This window comes from Nymphaea colorata, chromosome 2, assembly GCF_008831285.2.
Source record: "Nymphaea colorata isolate Beijing-Zhang1983 chromosome 2, ASM883128v2, whole genome shotgun sequence".
In the NCBI taxonomy this organism is placed as follows: domain Eukaryota; kingdom Viridiplantae; phylum Streptophyta; class Magnoliopsida; order Nymphaeales; family Nymphaeaceae; genus Nymphaea; species Nymphaea colorata.
Window position 1 is genome coordinate 22044167 of NC_045139.1, and position 18268 is coordinate 22062434.

Here is an 18268-nt window from a genome sequence, read left to right on the forward strand (position 1 = left end):
TGTAAATGAAGCATGTATCTGAACTAGAAGGGAATTTGACAGAACTGGGAAGGGGCCCTGACACGTGGATATTCATGAGATCGCACCTACTCGTAGTCTCTTGCAGGCGGAGCCTGCTGGCACTTGCCAGGATAATGGTTCTTGAGATGCAACAGCGGTTGACATCAGAGGTTTTACATTGTCGGGGAGTTAACCAAGATTGGCGGGTCAAAGTAGAAAGGCCGGTGTCCCCTACTTTGAGAGTGGAGTCCCTGTTTATCAGGTGTTTCGACTTTCAATTAAGAAAATACTGCTACTCCATGCGGTGCCTTAGCTAGTTACGACTGCACAAGCTCTTCAATCTTGTTTCATTTTATGTGCTGTAACAAATTGCAAATGAAAATATCCCAATCCTCCAACTAATGAAAGCCACACTAAAATTATCTTTGACATCTAAAATAGAATTACGAAAATCTTGAAGAAGTGTCATTTCCTGATGGAAGATTGGGTAGTTGATGCCTCGTTTAGACCTTTCAGTGATGTCTTAAGTAGAGGTGTTTATGAGGTAGTCTCTTTTTGGATGTGCAGTGAAGGTTTTGGTGTTCATGACCATGCCTGTCGATCCTATGTCTGATGATATCGCACAACAAATTGAGTATTTGTGGAACTTAAAGGCTTCCTTAACGCGAAAGGATGTAGTGGTTGCGATGGCATCACTTTTAGAGGAACCACTGGAGCACTTGGACAGGTAAGCAATATTTAATATAGGTTTGTTTTCTTATGGTGCTTGATTGATTTCGGAAGCATTTGAGAAATCTTAGTGTGACATGAAAATTGACTTGGTTAGTCCTGTTTGACTGCCACATACATGTAGTCCTTCCTGTAGAAGAAAGAGCTAAACTATTTGTATCCTAATAGTCCACATGAAACTTTGCTGATGTCAACTATGAAATTAAATTTTATCTTCTCATTGATGCATAAATTTCATGACGTTTGCCTTTTCACGTACTTTGCTTACTGCTTTGTAGATATGGTATTCTTCTTGATCTAATCTGTAAATACACGAGTCTACACAAATATGTGTCCACATGTTTGTTTTGGACTAGTTTCCACTTTCCATGTTGCTTGGCCATGTAACAACCATTTGCTTAACAGAATCTATAAACTTCACATATACCTTATTGATTTTTGCAAAAGATCTAAGCACATAAGTGAAACTATGGGATTTGCTACTATCTGCTCATTGTACGCTATGTCATCAATGGCTTGCCTAGGTTCGCAGGCTTAGCTGATCGCCTGTTCCTAGGCAACCTACCACTTGAGAATGCCTAGGACATTACCTATGATGCCTAGGTTCTAAATAGCCTAAGATTTTTTCTTTGAAAACTCAAGTTCTCATTCATTGTTTTTACTTCACATTTTTTTTTCTTCTTTTGGCAACCCTTTTCTTCTTCTGTTGCAGGTTTTTTCTTCACTTTTTTGTTGTTGCTGTGATTTTGCATTAAAAGTATGCGTGTGTACGCATGCATCCTTATATATATATGCAAATTGGAGTTAATATATATATATATATATATATATGCATGTATGATGTATTATGTTAGTATTTTTCTTGTTTACTGAAATTATAATACGAGAAAGTTTTACAGCAATGTTTTACAATAATTCAAATAACTAAGCATAGTCCTGCCTGGTCTGCAAGTTATAGGCTCATGATATCTAATTGCCTAGGCTGTGCAGCCTGTGCCTAATGCTGTATACATATATATCTAAAACTTACTGGGATAGTGTGTATTTATTTAAATAATTAAATGATTTTTCTATTATTTTGACAATCTTTGTGTGACTAGACGTGATTGTATATTTAGTGTTGCATTTTATTAGCTTTTATATTTTTCTTTTTTACTTTTGATACTGCTTAAAGCCTTGAAGCACATAGTCCAGCTTAGGCACACCTAGGCTCTAGATCAATGTTGTAAAACACATATCGTAAGCCGTATCGGTCGGGCTTTAAGATACGCCGTATCGTAACGTATCGTAACCGTATCGTAAATTTTTAAAAAATAATAATAATAAATCAGAAAAAATTAAAAATAAAAAATTTCATTAAAAAATCAGAAAAAATTAAAAATAATAAATTCTTCATAGAAAACATGTTTTAGTCTTTTAGATAATGATAGACTTATTATTTTGCTAAATGCTATAAACTTATGCGTTCACGGTTCATCATTCATACTTCATAGACATCAAAATTCATAACATTATCATTCTTTTTCATCTTCATCTTCATGGTTTAAAAAAACCCCTTTCCTCCCAATGGGAATCAGCCACCCATGCACAAATCCATGGTTTAATAGATGATTTCACGGTGAAAATCGATGATTTCGCAATGGAAATCGATGATTTCCCTCTAAGGCGGTACAATCTATAGATTAGAAATGAATTAGGGGTGGGTTTTTATAAAAAAAACTCGAAAAAATGGGGTTCAAGGTTCCTTTTTAGAAAACAGCCTGTATCGTACGATACGGGCCGTATCGCACCGTATCGTACGATACGGGGGCCTGTATCGCACGTATCATACGATACAGGTACGATACACCCCCATTTACGATACAGGGGGTGTATCGTATCGTATTTTGTAAACGATACGATACGTATCGTACGATACAGCCCCGTATCGTACGATACGTACAACACTGCTCTAGATCTTACATTAACTAAGTTTTTATTCATACTTTGTGCTTGATGCCAGCAGATGGAAATTATAAACTCCATCAAGCATTTGTTTAATTATTTAAGAGCAGTTACAAGAAATTTGTTGCTTTACAGTCAGAGGCTTTTCATTTATTACATCCATCCATATTTTTCGCTTACTGCATTCTAATTATCTAAAAAAGGTAAACTAAAGGTAGTCGTGGTGGTTGATAAAAATTCATGTTTTTCAAAAAGAACATTGCACTTGTTTTATTTAATTGTGCAAATAGAAAGTTTTATGGTGGGCGTGCTTTAAAGAATAGGTGAATATTACATACTTTATAGGGTTTTGTGTAACGAAATTTATATATATATATATATATATATATATATATATATATATATGTATGTATATAAATGATATAGCTTGTATGTTTTTTTCTCTTTAATATGTAATATCAGTATAAAAAAATCATAAAAGTTATTTTTTAAAATAAGAAGATATAAATGTTTATAATGTTTCATTTAAATTATCTATTAGTTTTTTCGTAATTTTTTTTACCATGTATAGCACATATGTAGATGGGCTGTCTCTATCTGTAGCCGGGCCATTTTGTTCCTTGAATCTTTTTACCATGCATATCCTGTCTGTAGCCGGCCATTTTCTTTTGTGTGTGTGTGCATGCATGTCCAAATAGTGCTCTCAAAAGTCATACCTACTATACTCAATGCTCACTTTTCCTTTATAAAGGTGGACTACTCCTATGACCTTTTATTAGGAAAAGGTAAACTATGGGCATGATGGATACTATTTTGAATTCAGTTTTCCTCTCTCTCTCTCTCTCTATATATATATATATATATATATATATATATATATATATATATATATATATATATATATAGTGTCCACCTTTTTAATCTTTGCTGCTAAAATAAACTGTCTACTGCTAATGCTCATGTCAGTTCAGTATCCATGCAACATAACCTTGAGTTATTCCTGATAAGTTTCAGCGTTTTTGTATTTTAGTTTCTCTTACAAGCATATATAGCAGAAGTTATTTTCAAAGTGATTTCCTATGTTTCGAGTTGTTGGCTTTTTCATACATTCTTCATGAGGTTCTACTAATCCAGTTTTTGATCTTAACGTGTTATCATGAAGAATATAGTTCTAACTTGAATATAATATGTGCAAACAACAAGTGATCGATGGGATCAATTGAACCCATCATGTCTTTCCTTTTGTGACTGTTCTTTGGACCATAGCCACAAATATCGTTTGGAGTTTTAAACAACAAGGTTTTTCTCGGGGTATAATACGGTGAGTTTGAAAGGAACTTGAAAAAAAGGAAAAGTATGGGAATTTTTTTAATTTAAAAATACTAAAAATTAGAAAAGAATAAAGCAAATGAGTAATTCCAAGACAACATCAAAAAATAAGTAGATAAACAACGATAAAAAATAGAAGATGTAAACAAGCCGTCTGACCACACAATAGTAACAACAAGTTCACAACTAACAACATTTATAGCTGTCATGGCTTTACAACACAAATCAAGTCATTCTCCACTTCAAAAAGAAATAGATCAATTCTTAATCTTTATCCTATGAAGTAGAGTCATCTTTTTCATTTGTTCTATTTTGTTCACATTCGTCATCGCTTTCTTTTTCTAAAATCTGAAGACAAGTTGTTAGATATCGGGTACAGGATCGCGGGTCGGGTCTATTGGACTGACCCAAAACATCCATAAACAGGGCCAATGGCCAGACTGGAGGGCATCGTAACCTTGAGAGCATCTTACCTCTGGGAGGAAGAAGCCCTAATCTGGAAGTAGGGTGTGTGTGTTATCTTAGGGTTTTCTCTTGTAAAGAGGTGGTGAGTTAGCAAGGGGCTAACAATGGTATTAGAGCCACTATTCAACAGGGTGTTGTAGAGGACGATCATCTAGGGCCTCTTCAACCAGCAGACGAGACTTTAGAAGACTACATGCTTATACAACTTGGATTGTAGGTGTATGGCTTTCCCAGCCCTAAGTCTTGGAACCCCAAACCGCCCAAATATGACATGTACATTCGTAACCTTGCAAGCTTCAGGTTTTGGTTTCAATGGAAACTATTCCTCTTCCTGAGCAGGGAGCAATACCAGAAGTAGTGCATCCTTAAGGGAGTCTCCTTCTGGCCAATCTGGCCCAAAGAGCAGCCCTGAATGATGGAGTTGGAAGAAGAAGTAGAGAGGTTAGATAATGGCTATTGGTGGTCAGGCGTGAAACAAGGAAGTAAGGGAAGTCTTTTGTAGTTTCCAGGGCTGAGTTGGATACCACCTAAGCACAAGCCCACGCTGAAAACCAGACAAGTGATTGACAGGATATTGATGCAATTAGAAGAACATGAGCAAAATTGGCTGAAGGAAGAGCGCGGCAAGAGTCTTGACCAACAGGACCGCAGGTGTGGAGAAGGAGCTGAGGAAGATGAGGCGCAGAATTCAACCCTGTTGGAGAAGGCAGACTAGGAAATGTCGACTGTGGGTTGGCTACCGACATGCAGGAGTTGAGTCTGAGCGAGGAAAAAAAGGGGCAAAATGGGGTGGCAGCCGACCATCGGTTCGTCCCTATTATAGGTTGCAAAGAAGGCGATCGAGGAGAGGGGAACGAGAGGTCACCAAGGCAGCCTGAAAAATCTCCTTGGAATTGAGCCATGACGGCAAGCATCCTCAAGGTTGGGGTTGGGGCAGTTAGCACCGACTCGTGCAGGAATAGAGATTTTGAAAGATCGGCCAATGAGTCCAAAGACAGAAGGCATCACCCTTGATGAAAGAAGTACCAGGGCAGGGCCAGGCGGGAGACAATCTGAGATTCTGAATGAAAAATTAGTAAACTACCTGCCACTGCAATCCACGTACGGGGAAGATGTTTTGAGCGACTGTAAAACCTTGCCACCAACCGAAAAGCTGAGGTACGCTTCTTCCTTCTCTTCTAGATTTGATAGATTTCTATGTGAACCAGTGCACCTGTCCTCAACCAGGTTGGGACATACTGGATGGAGAAGGAGGAGCTAGGGAGATGTTTCATTGTGTGCAATACAGTGGGTGAGGATGAAATAGGGAGAAACAGCCGTAAGTTCTTGAATGGAACTGCTTTAGGAGTCGAGATGGATGAGGGTGCTGGTGAGAAGCTTGAGAGAGAGATGAGGCTGATTCTGGCCGGGAAGACTGGTGTTGGGGTTGCCATAGATCATGCAGGTTCGCTTGTCATCCGGGCTGCCCTAAACCTTGTCCTCAATTTTCAGGTTGACATCTCCAGGGCGTCCCTGATGCACATCGACTGGATGAGGAAGCTGCAGAGGGCTAGGGACTAGCAAGCCAGGGCATTAGACTTCTATTTGGACCACTGATATTTTTCTGTCCAACATTATTTATGTCGGTGAGAGCTGCACTGGGGACATGGGATATCTCGACAGAAAATGGTAACGATGACCACTATCTCACTTGGCAGCTAGAGGGGTTTAGTGCTACACATGTTCTTGCTGCAGCCAAGGACATTTTTTGTAACTATTTTGTAAAAGTGGGTTACTCATGGGATGTCTCACCTAGAGGCTTGATCAATAGAAGGGAATGAGGGATCCTGATGGGTAAAGGAACAAAGCTGAACATTATAAAAAAAAAATTTCAGGCGTTAAAACCCACCAATAGCGTAGCTATATGCCCGTCTGTTGCTCAGATTCATCATGGAATTCATATGTTGTCAAGACATTCAACAAAGGGATATCATGAAGCACAGAAACTCCCATGGATTTTACCTACAGATACTGTTTTCTGCTATTTATGAGAGGTTACTCTTGAAAAGAAACTAATGCTTACACCTTGAGATCCTTCTAAGGATTTTCGGAGGCTCCCTAATTGAAACACCTTTCACTAGTTTTAATAATTCCATCAGCCTGGTGGTATTACCTTCCCTAAGATGCAAGGTTCATGTTGGCTTCATTTTGGAGGAGCTAGGCCCACGTTTGAAGGACATGTTTAGATTGAGAACGTTGAGAGTTATTAATTCTCTGCTGGCAGCAGTTAGATGTTTCCATCCACATGAGCAAGATTACTTTGGGACCCTAGTTGATGCAGTGGCATCTACCGTTGAATCTTCAAGCTACATTATTCCACGAGTTAAGCCCTAATCTGGAATTAGGGTATGTGTGTGCATGTGTCATCTTAGAGTTTTCTCTTGTAAAGGGGTGGTCAATTAGCAAGGGGCTAACACAAGTTGTTCTCTATCCTAGGCTCTACGTTTTCTTCTTCAGAAAGTGGATTCACATGGTCAATGTAGAATGAATTTGCATTTTTCTTCTCTATTTCTGCAGCCGTGCTTTGCAAATGCATATTCATTCTTAGGAATACCAAATCAGTTAATTTGGATGGTAAAAGATTGTTGCTCTTTTTCATGTTAGTAGCTTCAAATGCACTCCAATTTCTTTCACAAACTAAGGTACTATATGACTAACGTAAAACTTTAATTGTTATGCTTTGAAGTGTAGGAAACAAAATCCAAATATCTTCCACCAAATACCTAACATAAATTAAAGAAAGAAGAAGACAAAATTGAGAATTATATAGTTGTAAATTTGTAATCAAAATACTTAACCAATCATCAAAACTTAACAAAAGGGAGACACATGGATGTTATGTGTCAATAACACTCATGGCCAACCCATCACGAAATAATATAGGATTTTGTTGTGATACTTGATCAATTCAAGGCCCGTTGTTGCATGATCCTCATGAGTAAGAAGTGTTTTTGTTACTAAGTCCAAACATTGCCTCTTTATCCATGTTTTACCTTGTTATTGCAAAACAAATGAGAATTTAGATAAGCTGCTCGAGCATATATAACACTATGCAAACTACAATTTCATTTCTTATCAATTATATTCCAATATGGCATATGGTTTTTTTTTTTTTTTTGTCTTTGCTTGCATTCTTGTAGCTTCTTGATCTCTGTCAAGTGCTTCGTATAAATAACCCGTAGTGGCCACTTCCCCATCTACCATCTTTAGTATTTTCACTAATGATTGAATGAACCTGATTATTTTCTTTCCCTTTGTCCAAAAATCTTCATTTTGAATGAGACTTGTAAGTTCTTTTACATCATTCTTTTCATTTTCTTCTACATGCCTCCATTCTTTGGAAGACACCATAAACCTCAAGCTCTCTTTTTGTTTTAAAATAAAATTCAAACAAATAAATTGAGAGGAGTCCTCCTTAACTCATTTCGCTTTGTATAAGTTCTCATTATATCTAATACCTGTTGCTTATTATATATGAACTTACAATTTGTGTTGCTTTGCTCATGATAGTTGCCACATCTCTTCTAAACTAATTTATGTCTTCAAGCATTAAGTTAATGCAATGGGCAATACAAGATGTGGTAAACATGTTTGGATATCTCCCTTCAAGAATATAGTTTGCGCTTCTATAATTGCTTCCATTATCTGTAACAATTTGTACATTGCTTGCAGCTTGCCCCTAGTTCTTTTATAGTTGAAGATAAAAAGTCAATTATAAAGTTTGCATTTTTAGGACATTTTTCTACATGCTTTGCCTTCTAAAATATGGTGCTCATCGGACAGCTTACCAATAAGTTTATATAGGATCTGCTCTTAATTGTGTCTTTCCAGATATCAGGCATTATTGTGCACCCACATCGTGGACATGTTTTCTTCATTTCATCAACATATGATAGACCATTTTTCTTTTTTTTTTTTGTCTAGTAGTTTTTTTTCCCTTACTGTTTCACTGTTATATCCTAGGTCAAAGTTTGTAGCAACAACAACTAGAATTTTTGAAATCCACTAATGAAAGCAAGTTGAAAGGTAAATTGTTTATTACTGTAGAAACAGTAAAAGCGAGAAGAACACAGATTTAACGTGAAAAACCCTCAACGAGAGGGAAAAAACCACGGGTGAGGAGGTCTGGTGCCCACTAGCCGCCAGACTCTCTCTCTCTTAGAACTTCATTCTCTCTAGAAATTAGGGTTACACGTCTTTAAGTAAGGCCCAACAAGGGCTACAAGCTGGATCGAGTCTAGATCCAGACCCGGTCCCAAGACCCATCTTTACATGCTTCAACACTTCCCCTCAAGTTGGGATACATATCAAACATGCTCAACTTGGATACATTCCTCTCAAAAGAAGTTAAAGATAGAGCTTTAGTCAGAACATCAGCGGTTTGGTCTTGAGACTTCATGTAAGGTAAGATTAACTCTTTAGCATCAATCCTCTCACTGATAAAGTGGCGATCAATCTCAACATGCTTTGTTCTGTCATGTAGTACAGGGTTATTGGCTAGGTTGATTGCAGATTTGTTGTCACAGTACATTTTCATAGGTCCTCCAATCTCTATCCCGATATCAGCTAGCAATATTTTTAGCCATAGTAACTCTGACACTCCCATAGCAATAACACTATACTCAGCCTCTGTACTAGATCGAGAACACACATCTTGCCTCTTGCTTCTCGAGATAACAAGGTTTCCTCCCAAGTAGACACAGTACCCTGAGGTAGGCCTTCTAGTATCAACACAACTTGCCCAGTCAACATCGGAATACCCTTCTATCTCAACAGGCTATTGTTTCACATATAAGAGCCCCTTGCCAGGATTCCTCTTCAAATAGCACAATATTCTGTCCACAGCCTTCAAGTGTGCATCAGTAGGGACATGCATGAATTGACTCAGTATATTCACAGCAAAAGTGATATCTGGTTGAGTGAGGGTAAGATAAATCAACTTCGCAACAAGACGTTGATATCTTCCTTTGGCTTCTTCACAGAGCAACTCCCCATCCCTAAGGCTCAACTTGTGCCCAGCATCAAGAGGAATAGAAGCTGGTCTACACCCCAGCTTACCGGTCTCTTCCAATAGATTTAGTGTGTATTTCCGTTGATTTAACACAAGGCCGGTATTGGACCTAGCAATCTCTATACCAAGAAAGTACCTCAGTTTACCAAGATCCTTGAGATCAAATTTGGCAGCAGTAACACTTTTAGCTTTGTGATTTCATCCTCATCATCACTTATAACAATCATGTCATCCACATAAACAAGTAATAGAGTGACTTTCCCTTCTTTCCTCTTCACAAACGGAGTATGGTCTGCATTCCGTTGATTGTAGCTATAATGTTGCATTACTCATCTAAGTCATTCGAACCATGCTCTGGGCGATTATTTGAGGCCATATAATGCCTTTTTTAGTTTACAGCATTTTTCTGGTTCTTTATATCCTGGGGGCATACGCATATACACCTCCTCTTCGAGATCGCCATTGAGAAATGCATTCTTAACATCCAGTTGGTACATCCTCCACTCCTTCATCACAGCTAGGAATATAACAACTCTAACTATCTTCATTTTCGCAACTGGAGCAAAGGTCTCCAAGTAATCAATTCCATATTTCTGACTAAACCCCTTGGCCATAAGACTAGCTTTGTATCTTTCAACACTTCCATTTGGTTTGTATTTGATGGTGTAGACCCACTTGGATCCAACCAAGTGAGCTGCCTCAGGGATCTTTACAACTTCCCATGTCATGTTTCTACCCTTTCTGAGTAGAAGAATACCCAACAAACACACCCTTGATAGACCGAGGATCAAGTTTCTTAACATTGGGACTGTGATCATGAATAAAACACACAGTAAAAAACACGAGGGGGGAGGAGAAAAGGTTGACGACTTCCCAGAAGTAAAGAATGAGGAGTCCGACCATTCAGCACACGACTGGGCATGCGGTTGATGAGATACGCACTAGTAAGAACTGCATCACTCCAATAGTGCTTGGGAAGATTCCTCTGAAACAAAGGGCTCTGGTGGCATTAAGGAGCTGACGATTCATCCTCTCAGCCACCCCGTTTTGTGGGGGAGTATAACTACAAGACGTCTCGTGAACAATCCCCCTTTTTCGAAGGAAATCCTCAACTGACTGACACATATACTCACGGGCATTATCCGATTGAAAGGTTTTAACAGTTCCACCATATTGAGTTTGCACAAGTAGAATGAAGGTCTCTATGATATGAGGTACCTCATTGCGATCCTTTAACAAGTACACAAAGGTGGTCCTAGAGAAATCATCAATAAAAGTAATAAAAATATTGAAAACCTTGACTGGTATGAATTCCCGAAGGCCCCCACACATCCGAGTGAACCAAGGAAAAAACTTCACACAACTAGTAGAAATAGGGTACGAAACCCTCACATGTTTGGCAACCAGCCTCCTCTGTTCTTCAACTTCAACACAAGAATACACATCTTCAATACTCGACACTTCTCCTGAATTCAGAATCTGGCTTCTAACACCTTCAAACTCATCATTTAAACCATCTAAAAAGAGGAACACTCTATTTTCCCACTCTTTAGGAACATAAAGTGCCTGATCTTGAGGACAGTGCCAACAGATAAGTTCCCTTGCCGAAGTCCATAGACAGTCTTCATTAGTTGGTAAGTCCGGATAGCTGTTTTTTTCTGGCCATACATTTGCTCCAAAATTAACCACATGTCTCTAGCAGTTTTCTTCCGAAGAATAAGGGTCAAGAAACCAAGTGTCCCACACACAACTTGTCTTTACCGGTTCAGGTTTCCTTCCATTGATATATGCAATCTGACCGCGGCCAGCAATCCCCATAGTCATAGCAGCCGACCTCAGGAGATAGTTCTCCTTGGTAAGGCGAATAGTAGTGACTTGAACGAGAACATTCTCAGTTCTATAAGCTCCGATTTCAGGTTGATCAGTGTTGACGGTGGACGAGGAAGACATTGCCATAATTACAGACCAGCCCTACAAAGAGAGCAAAAAAAAAAAAACAGCAGCAGCGGCAGAACATCGACGGCAGATGGGAACATACACTGGTGACAACTCTGGACAGCAACGGCAGAACTAGTGGTGACTAAGAGCAGGGCAGCGATCCAGCAGCGGAAGGACACTAGAACTCACGACAGCAGGCAAGGCAGGGTCGGGCTGCCTAGGCAGAGCAGACGGAGAAGGGGGAAGACGACGGGAGACCAGCAGGGGGCGACACGGGAGTCGATGTTGTTGGACGACACACGGGAACAATCGGGCCAAAAACAGGAACTCCACCACAGCAGAAATTGGGGCTAAACAGAAACAACTCGCTGGGCGAGTTGTTGGACGACGCACGGGAATAATCGGGCCAAAAACAGGAACTCCACCACAGCAGAAATTGGGGCTGAATAGAAACAACTCGCTGGGCGATGGAGTAACGTCGTGCGACGCAGAGAATCTCGGGCAACGCAGCTGGTGGCGGCGGCGGCAGCAGCAGCGTTCTCAGGCGATGCAGCCAGAAGGTGCACCGTCGGGCACAACAGCCTTCATCGGGGTCCACAGAAACTTCACAGCGGCAAGCATGGCAAAAACAGAGAGTCGCCGGAACTCCAGATGGCATCGAGCGCGTCGCTGAAAGAGACGCCGGAACTCCAGCGGCGTCGGGTGATGACCAATATCGCGCAACGAACAGTAACGACACGTGATTGGAACCGTCGGGCGATGGGCAATGAACAGTACCGGCACGAGTCCTCCTCTCACACAGCCACAACAGAAACAAAACGCGAATCAGTCACACCGGAATTCCACGGCTCTGATACCATGTAGAAACACGAAGATCAAGAACAAAGGAATACGATGAACAAGATGTAACGTGGAAAAACCCTCAGCAAGAGGAAAAAAACCACGGATGAGGAGGAACTGGCGCCCACTAACCACCATACTCTCTCTCTTTTAAGATTTCATTAACACACTCAAGATTAGGGTTACAATCATTAAGTAAGGCCCAACAAGGGCTACACGATGGATCAGGTAAGGATCCAGACCCGGTCCCGAGACCCATCTAACATGCTTCAACAATGTCATTAACTTAAAAAAGGAGCAATGAAAAAAGTGAAAAAAATGTGATCTTTTGCTTTTTTTTTAAAAAGTCATGCTTTATTTGAGATTTTTTTTAGGTTTCATCATTTTTCTGGTTAGTATCGTGATATGTTTGGAAACATCACAATGCTTGTGGCTATGATGCAAACTTAAGGAGCACATGACTTTAGCAGACCATGGGTATTGGAGGCCTTTTGTTGCATACTTTTGGTATCCATGTTCATATAGGATGGTGACTTTGCAGGAATGGTTTTGCCTTCTGGTGATGGGCATATAAGGGATTATCGTTCATGGATTTCTTAGCTAGAGCAACCATTGAAAACAAAGGAAAATTAGTTTTCCTGATTGGACAACAAAAAGTAAAAACATTATTTGTTTGAATTTCCAAACAAGAAAAACAATGGAAAAAATAAACTCATCTCAATCATTTTTTACACGAACTATTTCCTGTTGCTGTGGTTCTGTTATTGATGCCAATACAATTGAGGTTTATCTCGTCCCTCTGTACTAATTACAAACGGCATGAATGCACAGTGATGCTTTCACCGAGGATGATTTTAACTTGGTTCAGCTGGTGTTCACTTTATTTCGGAATCTTCTTGCTGTTCAAGGCCTGTCACCTTTGCAGAAGGCATCTGGAACTTCTACTCAATTTTTGTACTTGGCTGAGAGATTCCTTGAAATTCTCTTCAGTGAACATGTCATGGAGCTAATCCTAGTAGTGACACAATATCTCTCTGGATCTGATGGTTATCTTTGCCAGGACAACCTGCTTTTACTGGATATCTTTCACTATATTTTCCTTGCCCAGAAACCGGAATTGGTTGCTTGTCCATCTCAAGAGGAATTAATGGTATGTCCTTAATGATATCAACTATCTTTGTGTATCTAATTACAGTTGTGAATTAACTGCCTTATTTAGCATCAGATGCCAAGCTATGTCTAAGGAGTAAGGTCTAATATTGGCCTTTCATGCAGGGAAATGTGAATGCTGCAGCTTCCCTAAGTTCTCTTAGGTCAATGCTGGAGGAGGAAGATGAAAAGAGAAGAGTCATGAGGCTGAAACATCTAGACAGTTTGCATTTTGCAGGGACTTTTGTGCGTTATAATGTGGTAAAAGTTCAGCAAAAATTTTAACTGCAAAACTCTGCACACAGATGCAGTTCAGAAAGAACATTAGAAAGCTTTAGGTGTTAATTTCAATAAGAAAATCTTTCTTTGCTACTTAATTGTAACTCCTTTTTGTTCCTCTATTGCATATGGCAGGATGGTTCTAAAACACTACTGAAGGGTAAACCTTCTGTGGTCCATGCAGATAGCCTGCTAAAAAGCCATAAGGTTCATCGTGGTCCTTTGAAACGAATTATGTGGGAACATGAAAGCTTGACTCCACCTAACAGACGTATGTTGGAACTACTTCATGGTTTTGCAGAACAGTTCCTATCAGGAGGATATAATGGTAAGTCATCAATTTTTATGTATTATAGTCAGTCTGCTGCAACAATTTCCTAGCTTGGAACTTTATAATGTTATAATGATTGTGCATGCATGGTCTTACCATGCACCACAGTCCTCATGCAGTCTATCCGCAATGATATTCAAAAAGATCATCACACGGTTCAGAATGGTGATGTCATGCATTTTTTCCAAGTAGCTCGCTTCTTCACAGCATATCAATTTTATAGGTATCCAGTTCCAAAGGTCAGTATTTCCTGGCTTGTCCAAAAATTGTTGTTTGGAATTAGTAAATTCAGAAAGGCTATTGATCCTTTTCTGTCAAAATTATGATTGTTTTTGTCTGTGTAACATGGTAACGCTTCTAGCATACATGTGTCGTATGCCAATTTTGAGACACATGTATCCTGTGTCAAGTGAGTATGTTTTGGATTTGTCTGGGTCAAAATCAATCTAAAACATAAACCGATGGTACAGATCATTTTTTACTGTAACTAATTAATGACATATTTTAAGTTGTGTTTATGCCTGTGGTTGACAATGACATAACTGACATTATGTAAATGCCATAAGCATTTTACATAGGTAGGCATTTTTGCATATTTTAAGTTTTAATATAAATGCCATAAATATCATAACCGTTTAACATGAATAAGCACAAATTCTTATGGATTAATAGTTGATGTTATTTAACAATAGGCATTTATTTATGCATATTGACGGTACACAGTAACTGGTGTGTCTATTATAAAAGCCTGTTAAAAAACAAAGCAATTGGGCTTTTTAAAAACTCTAGGGCTATGGCATCATCATCTTATACCAGGTTCATCGCGAGCTCAAGGAGCAAATGAAGTAGACTGGTTATCTTTTTCAATGCAAGATCCACACCTTGAAACAAAACATGGTTATATGTGTGCGTCTGTGTGTGCATGTGTGTGTATACCCTGCTGCCTTACTGCAGCATCTGCATTTCTTAAAATTGCTGTCTGAACCTTTACCACCTTACCTGTGTCCATGTGACGTAAAAGGGTGTTTGGTAATATGAATACTGCATTCTTTGGGATACAGTGTTCCATTCAAAGCACAGTGTTCAATAAATGTACCAAACATTTGGACACATCCATGGAACACTCTGATAAAAAAATGCATTTTGATTACCATAGGTTTCTATTTTATTTTATCTACTATTTTCCTTTTGCCTCCAGTATGTTAGGGTTTGTCATGTCAAGGGGATTATTTCATTCCTTCTTTTATGATACCGTTGAAGGTGGATGCTGGTGCACCAGAAACAAGTTCTATGGACCAAGGTGCCAACGATGGGCTCTTCCGTGGAGCTGTTTGTGGGCCAATTGCTGAAACAATGAATGAAGCAATGTTCACTTTAGTCTTGTCTAAATGGCACTATGCTTTTGATAGCTTGAAAGAGACACATGACTACAAGTTCCTGTCGTCCTCAGGGTCCCTCATGAAAGAAATGGTAAACATTAATCTTTTACTTGATCTGCTATTACGGGGTTCCAAAAATTGCTGGATGTTTAGCTCAAGATATTCCTATTTTTCTGAGTTTTCATAAAAGTCTTTCTTTTCGTATTTTTAAGAATGGATATTTTTTTAGTTTTGTTTCTTGTGTGTGTTCAAAACTTCAAAATGTTTTTTAACTTCTTGTTTTTTTATTTTCTTTGCAAGAAAGATATTAGAAAACCTATTATCTCATAAATTTGTTTTTTGCATTTTTTAAGTTTTAAAAATTTTCAAGTTCGTCCTGATATTTTCCTGTGAAAATCTACATTTTGAAAAGAACTCTTGAAGAAGACTTTCCTGAGAATGATATTGGTGACTGTGTTCTGACTATTAGATATAATAAATTGTGAAATCATATCTAATGAGATTATCTTCCGATCACCGTAACCGTATCAAAAGGTGAAGGATTATCTGGTATCATTATGTTCTTTCTTGAAATTCTTTTCAATATGCCTGTCATCTGCAGGAGACATTGGCTGCCTTCCTTTCCTTATTCTGTTGTTTGTGAGCACCTCATTTTGTGGTGTTTATTCCACTGGCAAATTGCTGAAGCTGTTATCCCTTTTTTTCAGTAAAATGCTCTACCCTGTAGTTCTTCTCAGTGATTTGATCAACCCTTGATGTCTAAAGCTTTTCACAAAATGCAGTTATTTTGCATTCTATTTTTATTGATCCATCAAGTTAAATTACTTTGCAGATCCGCTTGCTAGATCTGGTGCAGAAGCTATTCAGCAAAGAGCCTGCAGGAGAGGCTTATGTTGCCCATGTTTTACTTCATAAGATCTTTTATGATCAAACAGAAGAAGGAATCATCCATTTCCTGTTTAATTTGCTCAAGTCTTTTGACTCTCATAAGCAACCTCGAAGGTGTGCACATTTTTTCTTTTCATGTCTAGATTCATCTAGATTCAGCTATGTAGTTTGTTAATAGTTATTGTTTTCTCTAGTTACATTTTATGTGTCTAAAGTTCCGGTAGCATCTTCATATGACCTATTATAATGGTTCTTGTTCATTCCTTAAGGATGTCTGGATTGAATCTGCTGCTAATTCCATGTTCTTGGCTGGCTGGATATGGGTCGTAAAAGGCTATTTTTTATCTCGTTCTTTTAGGACAGCAGAGGGTGTTTGCAACAATTGGATACATAATAAATTATATTTTTACAAAAATGCGTGCACTTCATTTTTCTATTTCTATCTTGTCTCACAAAATGAAGCTGGTGACTTTTTATTTGAAGGTTGAAACGGCATGCAGTTAGATGAGGTTCGCATGCATGATACAAGTAATTAAACAAGAGGATGGACTTTTCTGAGAAGTTGTGAAGCTGCAGCTTGGAATCATACCTGCCTAAAATTGCTCATACATATTAGCTTTGAGATGTTGTGGAATTTTAACAAAGTAAAAGATAATGATTTTGAAGAAAAAGTTCAAAACCGAAAAAACAAATGGGTGAGAGTATCAAAAATACCAAAAAAGTTTATATCATGGGGGAAACAAGTGTAACAACTTGTAAAATTCGTTCAACTTAAGTGTTGCCCTATGAATTGATGCCTACATCGTCAGATATGAGTTATCATAAGGGAAGAAGGTGTCAGAAAAATACAAACAGCCTGCCGGAAGAAAACATGTTACCTATTTGCTGATAAGTACAACTGTTCACTGACAAATTCCAAAATTATGATTTACGAAGCTTCCTCTCTATTTTGGTTCTAGAAGAAACAGAAGATGATCTGGAAGGTCGAGTTTTCTATTCAGTGCCTTATCTTGTCCTCAATACATATTCTGCTTCTTTCCTTCATAAGTTCATTTTCTTCCTGTGACGACCTAGCCTAAAGTTGATCCAAACATTTGGTTTCATGAACATAGATCTGCTACATAATCTGTTTCAGTTCAATACCCAAGGAAGGGCTATGCACTAGGTCCAAGGGTGAGAGACCCAGATATATATGAGACTATTCTGAAGCCACTCTCACACTTTGGATGTTACCACAATCTATCTTCTGTAAGATTTCAGGTTTGGGCACCGAACATGACTCAGATCTGTAATAACTTGATCCAAAGCTTTCCAGTCTCTAGTTTGGCAAATCCCAACCTGCACTATAACTTTGCTTTGTCAATGGATTTTTCAAAAGATTGAATAGGAGCTCTTTCTAAGCCACTCCGCAATGTTACACCTCCTCTATTGTTGAGTTGAATTTATGGGGCCAATATCAGTTGGACCTGCAATAACCAACTTTATATATAAACGACATTTTTTGTGTGAAGAGTTCAAATATTCTCTTAGCATCTTCATTGTATTGGAAAATTTTGCAGTTTGATAATATTTTGGAGAAGCAAGTCAGTCTTGCGCCAGTTTATGATGCATTAAATAAATTAGACAACATAACCAATAATTCTGACATGTATCCAGTTGTCTATGACTGGACCACTGTTTGTTAGACTTGAATAACATCGCAAGGCCTATTGGTCCTTGTTTTCAGCCCATGCTGTGACTAGGCGGCTGGCTAATTGACTAGTTCCCTTAGATGGTAGTCAGTGAGTCCATCGCTTTCCATTATATAATCAATTTCATTCATACAAAAAAAACATATCTATGAGTATGACAAAAATGTTCCAAACCATATAATTGATGCCTAACAAAAACAAGACATCAATATAACCAAAACAAGACGCGCCGGCACTACAACAAACTCAAAACCTC

The 18268-nt window shown here is 38.6% G+C and overlaps 1 protein-coding gene across 1 annotated transcript in view; it reads left to right on the forward strand.

Moving 5' to 3' along the window:
- LOC116248552 (uncharacterized) overlaps window positions 1–18268 on the forward strand; it is a 41636-nt gene that overhangs the window by 775 nt on the left and 22593 nt on the right. Inside the window, exons 3-9 of the mRNA XM_031621412.2 lie at window positions 568–727; window positions 13127–13445; window positions 13571–13705; window positions 13859–14051; window positions 14163–14293; window positions 15315–15524; window positions 16266–16435. Of these exons, the coding sequence (XP_031477272.1) occupies window positions 568–727; window positions 13127–13445; window positions 13571–13705; window positions 13859–14051; window positions 14163–14293; window positions 15315–15524; window positions 16266–16435 (1318 nt within the window). The remainder of the gene's footprint in view (window positions 1–567; window positions 728–13126; window positions 13446–13570; window positions 13706–13858; window positions 14052–14162; window positions 14294–15314; window positions 15525–16265; window positions 16436–18268) is intronic.